Genomic DNA, 7,731 nt, shown 5'->3' on the forward strand with positions numbered 1-7,731 from the left:
AGGGTATCAAGATACCTATACAGGGTGAGTCTTAAATAAGTGCAAATATTTTTAGGGCTGGTAGATTACAGTTGAGGGTTGGAACCATATACATATAACTTTATATACTCAGCCTAATCTCTAAAAACTGAAGCCCAAACAGTGAAAGAGAAATATGGAATTCTGCATAAGTCTATTTCACCCGGATGGTCACTTAATTGCGCATGCCTTACCTGAAGAAGTTTTCATTGGTCCGTGTTTTTAAAGGGAAGTGGTAGACTGACATTTCACCTAACCTTCAATTTTATTTATATTTTTATTATTTATAACACATTATCATGGAGTTGGAAAAATATCAAAAAATAGTTGGAAACAATAAACTAAACAAAATCACTTTTTTACGCGCACAAATAAAAAGTAATCCAAACAGAACAAAAACAACAACCAATCGGAGTTTGGCGCAATCGCAGTTCAATCGATATCCGGGTGAAATAAACTTATGCAGCATTAAATATGGAGCTGAGTTATGTTGTATTTTTCTTACGGCACGGAAACAGCACACGGGGTTAAATAGGGAACACTGAGTATATATAGTTATATGTATATGGTTGGAACCTTTGGTGTTACACAGCAAAACAAAAACACTAAATCACCACAATACGCCAAAACACTTTCACTTTTACACTGGACGCGCGTTTCGCTAACCATGTTAGCATCATCAAAAAGTAGTAGTAGTTTATAATCATCTGCTGATGATGCTAACATGGTTAGCGAAACGCGCGTCCAGTGTAAAAGTGAAAGTGTTTTGGTGTATTGTGGTGATTTAGTGTTTTTATTTTTGGCTGGTAGATCTCGAGAAAGGAAACATATTTTCTCTTTGCCGTTTTTCAAATAAATCCAAAATAACCGAGTTATTTTACCTTGAAAATGTCCAAAAAAAATGATTTTTTGATAAAATTTTGACTTTTATTCATTAAAGATTCACCCTGTAAAACTTATTTAAGATTCACCCTGTATATATTTATTGCGCGATGAGCATGTAGAATGTTTAGGAGGGGAGTTGATCGCCGCGACCTTACAGACCTATTGTGTGTTCGCCTTTCTTGAGTTATAACGAGTTATAACTCATCATACAGGCTCAAGGCTTTAACAAAAGCCAGTATCTGAGACGGCTCCACAGAGGCCAGCTCTCCATCCTCGACATCAGCCGTACCAGAGTTCATGGCACGAATGGTCGTCGTCTCGGCGCACTCAGTGATAAGGTGTTCTGGTGTTTCCCCATCTTCCCCACAGAATCTGTATTCGCCGTTGCTTCTCAGCTTCAGCCTACTGAGGTGTTCGTTGGGGAGACAGTGTCCTGTTAGAAACCCCGTGGACAATCCGTATATTGTTTTTACTTAAATCAAGGAAAACCTTTGATTTTTCTCGGTCGTAAGTTCTGAGGAACTTTTTCGATGAGCGTGAGCGATGAGCATCATTGTGTGTCACAGTATCGGAGTAAAAAAAATGACTTTTTGTGCCTCGCCTGTATGTCGTACAGCCTCGCCATAAAAATATTATTTATACTCCTAATAAAACAATATGCTATTATAGAGTTCTATATAATTTTTAGAAACAAGTTTGTGATAGTTAAATATGCGACTTTAAGTAATTGTGATACAAAAATGTACAAAAGCGATTATATTAATGCCAGTTATGGCTTTGGTATGGAATTTTCTGGAAAAACAAAATCTGGAAAAAGTATTATGGGAATATCAACAAGGGGCTGTTTGAAAACTACCGTTGAGCCTGAAATATTTTGGATTTTGCCGGATAGCTTGAACATTTCATTAGAAGCAGCTTCGACGATTCCTTTAGATTACACCTTGGTAAGTTTATAGTTCGATAGAAAACAAAAACGGCGTCACAGAAGTCGTTGAAAAAACATTTCAGTTTAATTTTTATTATTTTTTATTGGTGAAATGTTTTGGAATTATTTAGAATTCTTGTTAAAAGAGAAAAAAAATATATAGTATAGTTCATACCAATTAAACTTATAGTCAGGTGATTATGGCACAGCGTTGCCCACTTTTACATATTTTCTTTCAATCAAAATATTTTAGGAAACAGAAATAAATTAATTATAAATATATAAACAGTTATTATTTACATCAACAAACTGACCTTTTTAACAGCACTTAAGGGACATAAAGGGTCATTACTACCGCTTTCCCGTTCAAAATTTTCCAATAAGGTTGCGATGAGTTTTTTACATTGACTATTAAGCTATTTTATACACTTCGTACTAAAAGAGGTTTAAAAAGAACAATGTTCGACTGCGCGGTCTGCTAATAAAAAATTTCAAGCATTAAAGTATCAAAACACAATTCATTTAAACCAAAAACTCCTCATACAAAACTAAAGTGTCAAAACGAATGACAATCTCAGGTAATAAATAAATAAATAAATATGAAAACTTGACATTTTTTATATCAGAGCTACTATCTGAATCCCCAGCGGGAAATTTAAGTTTCAGTTAGTTAGCCCGGCGCCGAATATGTCCATGATTGGCTACAATGAATTTAAATATCGCGCCCTCGATTACGTAACTAAAAGTTTAATTGGTATCGCTTATATTTCAGATACCTAATGTAGGTATTCATTTATCTGCTGATGTTATTAGAACACCATGTATAATGTCTCGTTAATTAGGGCCTCGGACGCTGTAAGAGATATGAAAGAGGTCAAATTATGGAAGATTTTTAAATTTAGAAAACCTCAAATACTTTTAATTCGTCATTTTGTTGGACATAAAATTGTACAATTTTTCGTGGCTCTTCTCTATCTCTTTTAGTTTCCTAGATCACAACGGGTACTCGTATAATTTCGGACACCCTCTATATACAGGGTGGTCCGAACTGTATTCCGGAAACTTCGGCAGCATGTTCTGCAGATAAAAATAAGCAAGTTTTTTGACACGAGAAATTTGATTTTGATGTTAATATGACTCCTATTTGTAGGGAGCCCCACCTACATGTGTTTTAACTGTTTTAAAGAGTAATAACTTTTTCTCCGTACCTGTATAAGACTACTTAGTGAAATAATATACATTTCCGTGACTTTCTACGTAAAAAATGTGTCTTGGTAAAAATCGCTACGAGCAACCGTTCTCAAGATATTTAGAATGAAAATAGTCAATACATGTCATTATTACAAAAAATAAACACGTTGAATAGATAGTTATTGTACTGAAATAAAATACATTTCGAAAATTTTTATTTATTTATTTTAATCATACATTTATCTGCGGAAAATGATGATAAAACAGTTTCTGTTGAACTTTTGGCACAAAAACATTTAAGATTTATGATTTCGGTCTAATAAATATTTAGTCAACATGTTTATTTTATGCCAATAATGACAGGTGTTGATAAATTCGATTCCAAATATCTCGAGAACCATTATTCGTAGCGATTTTTACAAAGAGAACTTTTTTAGGTAAAAAACGTCGAAAATGTATATTTTTTTACTCAGTAGTTTTATACAGGTACCGACGAAAAGTTATTATTCTTAAAACAAGTTAAAAAATATGTAGGTGGCGCCCTCTACAAGTAGGAGTCATATTGGCATCAAAATCAAATTTCTCATGTTAAAAAACTCTCAGATACAAATTTTCATCCAAATATTGACATTAGTTCAGAAATTATTTGGAAAAAATCGAAATAAAAGTGAAACTTCTACACCCTGTATCTCCGAAACTAAGCATTTTAGGACATACAATTTTACGAACTTTTTTACATATTCTTATCTGCAGAATATGCTGCCGAAGTTTTCGGAATACAGTTCGTATAATATTTTTTTAGGTTTATTATGGAGTTTGTTACCTCGGCAAACTAAAACCAAACGACACTATTCTTATTTCTGGAACAGACAACTCCAGTTTAGCAGCAGTATATTTAGCTGTTGAAAAAGGATGTAAAGTTATCATAGATATATCAACATCCCAAGAACTTTCTCGTCTACAAGATTTTCTGGATGATTATAACAAAGTAAATACTGTATGTTCCGAGAACGATACTTTTCTAGAAGAAGTTCTAAATTTGACATCCGGCAGTGGTGTCAGTTTGTTATTTACCAGCGACGAAAGAAATATAAACAAAGCTTACGTGGACGTTTTGGCTAACAACTGCAAGTTAATAACTCTGTATTATAACAGATCCGAAATAGATAGTGATATTTTGAATGCGTTCAGCTTGAAACGGTGCCAAATATATAGAATTAGCTTAAAAATGTTGTTGGAACACGAAGACGAGACCGCCTTAAGCCTTATAAAATCGGCGATTCAATTATACTTAAATAAGAACGCATTAAAACCTTTCCATTACACCTCAGTGAACTCTATGGAATCTGCTGACGTCATGAAATATTTGGACAGTGACCCAGAGAAAAAACTAGTCGTAAATATGGTTAACGATACGTTTACAAACGTTAAAAGAAGAATTATTTTTGATTCTGTGAAGTCCTATATTATTGTCGGAGGTTTAGGAGGTATCGGTATGGAGTTAGCTAAATGGCTCATTCGGCATGGAGCCAAAAAAATAATTTTAAACTCCAGAAGTACTGCTTTAAGTAGCTACAAGCAATACTTAATAGAAAATTGGAAAGTTCAGGGAGTTACTGTAATAGTTAACTCATTCCCTGCTCAAACTATTGAAGGAGCAACTAAATTACTAAAGTCCTCCTCCGATTTAGCACCAGTAGGTGGAATTTTCAATCTAGCCATGCACTTAATCAATAAAACCTTTATTAATCTATCACCAGATGATTTCCTTCAAGTCGTGTCACCAAAACTACACATAACCCTAAACATGAGCAATTTATCTGAAAAAATGTGCCCAAAACTTGAGCATTTCGTAGTATTCTCAGCCATGGCAGTTTTGGGAACTCAGGCGGTTTCTAATTTTAGCTTCGGAAACTCTGCAATAGAATTGGTTTGTAAAGAAAGACAATCCAAAGGGCTACCAGCCTTGGCTGTGCAGTGGGGGATGATTGGTGATGTTGGATTCACCACAAGAGCAAATCTTAAAAAGAGTCAAATAGATAATTTGCATAGTATTTCGTCTTGTCTGGAAACTTTAGAACAGTTGATGTTGCAGGAGCAACCTGTTGTGTCCTCTTCGGTATACCTGTCGAGCAATGACAGTGATGACAGTGACGAGCAAAACAGTGGCGTTTTGGGTCACATAGCCTCGATTTTGGGTGCAAAAAGTACGAAAGAGTTGGATATGAATATTCCGCTGAGCAATTTAGGAATAGATTCAATATCCTCATTAGAAATTAAGAACTTTTTAATAGAATTTTTAGGAATCGAAATTGTAGTATCGGAGATAAGAAAACTAACATTAGAAAATATTAAGAATTTACAAATCCAAAATTCTTGACTTTTTAAATTGGTAATTATTTTATATAGTTTTGTAGTACATTTATATTATTGAAAAAAACTCAAAATTTAAGTGAGGATGTTATTATTGTATATATGAAAATTGACATTTTGACTATTAAAAATTTACAGAACAAAATTTATTGAGCTGAAATTGTTAATAAATAGATATATTTTTGTAGTGTATGATTGTAATATATTTTGTTACATTCAGTTTAAGGCTTTTTTTATTTTACCTTAATTAATTAATTATATTTTTTAAAGTGATCTAACTATAGAATATTTGAATTATTCAAACGAATTAAAATATTATATGTAAAGTTTGGTTTAATAAATTTATTATTTTAGAAATTATTAGTAAAATAAGTTCCTTTGATTCTAAGACTACCATAAACTTGGGTATTGTTGTAACTGCAACATAACTTTGGTACATTCCGCATATTTTCACATTGTGTAATGTGTATGTCCGTCATTTTCAAAAATAAAGTTATCTCTACTACATGCTATTAAAGGGTAACTAAAATACGACTAAATAAACCAATCTGATCATTCTGCATTGAACACAGCATGTTTATTAACATTTCTACACACTACATATAGGTGTATTTTACGAATTCTGTATACTTTCTACACTACAAACGGAACTGTGAGTTAGTATATCTTAAAACACTGTTATTTCCCTCATATTTTACGCAAATAACGTTTTTTTAAATGACTAAATGACACTGGGAGAAAAATATATTTGCTTCTAAACAAAATTTTATCTTTGCGTGCCAATTTTGGTACTGTCTCCAAGTTTCCTTACGAATAATATTAATTAATATTTAGTTCAGTATGTATCCTAGCCTTAATATCATTTTGTACTAAAGTTGGACATGGTATTTTAAAAGTTCTTTTTTAAAGCAGTTATTTAGTCTATTGTATGTGTGAATCTTAATTATTAAGGTTAGTGCTACCATTGCTTACCCCTAATGTCAGTAACAGGATGTTTTTTAGAAATCAAATATATCTTGTAAATATGGGCGTTTACGCAGATTGCGGAATAACAAGAGATTAAAAGAGGAAACAGGACATTTTTGATGAAATTATTGGACTCCCAAAATTAGGGTGCACATAGATTGGCCTTTTTATTTAAGAATAATACATTTTTTCCTGCAATATTTCAGACAATAAGTCGTAAACTTTCGTTGTACCTAAGAAAAATATTGTTTTATTTTTATGATGGATATTTAATCATTAGAATTTGTGAAACTAATATATTTGCTATCTGTATTTGTTAGTTCTTTAGTAAAAAAAATCTTCTTATTCAGTTTTTTTAAAAGAAAAATACATTTACTGCCCTAATATTACGAAAATATATTTTCTCAAACTTTTTTAGCTTCATTTATGGCTGTGTATCATTCTTTGGTACAAAATACTTCTTTACGGCTATTTACGTGTAAAATTTATCTATCCCAAAGTTATACCGACAGACGGTTTACTTTAGGACAACAGTGCAATAACTAAGGCACTAAAAATGTCTATATCTATGTGGTTGATTCATCTCTCCAGAAAATCCTATATGGGTATTTCGCCACTGCAGGAATATCTACAATCAATCTAAGACTTGTCAGCATTCATGGGACACGGGGCACAGAATAAATTTTAATAACGCCAAAATTATAATGAAAGAAGCGATAGCCTCTAAAAGAAAAATAAAAGAGGCTTTTTTAATACAATCTAATAAAAATAAATGTATTGCTCATGCATCTGTAGATGTTAGTAATGTATATAACATAAATAAACATAACGTACGTTTACAAAAATTAAAAATAATCAGACAGAAGGTTTGGGGCTTTTTGGTTTTACCTTATTAGGTAATTGTTATCAGGTAGTAATAATTGTTAATTTTGAAGTTTAACTTGATATAATGCCATTCAGGGGCCGGAAAGTGAAATAGCAAAAGCGATTCCACGGTTTCCACGGCAATTTCAAATAAAATAGTTCCAGCCTCGGGCGCTAGGTGGTAGTGCAATTAATTTTTAGGTTAAGAAATTGCTACTAGTTATTGCCAGATGGCGTTCAATCAGATTTTTTTTGTAGTTTCCATAGTTTCCAACGGTCATTGTCATACTATTGTCAAATTTTCAAAAAATATTGTCGTTGTCATAACGCCAATCATCAAAAATGATTATCAAAACTTTAATAGTATAAGTCTTTTATCTATGATCAAAACGTTTTTCAAACTATAAGTTGTTATATGTGTTTTTATTAGACAATTCCTTTTGTTTGTGGCCCTAAAAATATAATGTAAGTCTTTTATTTTTGCCATCATTTAAGTACCTATTTATATT

General features: G+C 32.2%; 1 protein-coding gene across 1 annotated transcript in view; it reads left to right on the plus strand.

Annotated features, from left to right (window-relative positions):
- Positions 1-5,611, plus strand: part of LOC115874547 (fatty acid synthase-like) — a 40,831-nt gene extending 35,220 nt beyond the window's left edge. Inside the window, exons 11-12 of the mRNA XM_030889724.1 lie at positions 1,592-1,847; positions 3,822-5,611. Of these exons, the coding sequence (XP_030745584.1) occupies positions 1,592-1,847; positions 3,822-5,399 (1,834 nt within the window). The 3' untranslated portion in view covers positions 5,400-5,611. The remainder of the gene's footprint in view (positions 1-1,591; positions 1,848-3,821) is intronic.
- The last annotated feature ends 2,120 nt before the right edge of the window (positions 5,612-7,731 follow it).

Source organism: Sitophilus oryzae, unplaced genomic scaffold, assembly GCF_002938485.1.
Source record: "Sitophilus oryzae breed Bouriz unplaced genomic scaffold, Soryzae_2.0 scaffold_1297_pilon_pilon, whole genome shotgun sequence".
In the NCBI taxonomy this organism is placed as follows: domain Eukaryota; kingdom Metazoa; phylum Arthropoda; class Insecta; order Coleoptera; family Curculionidae; genus Sitophilus; species Sitophilus oryzae.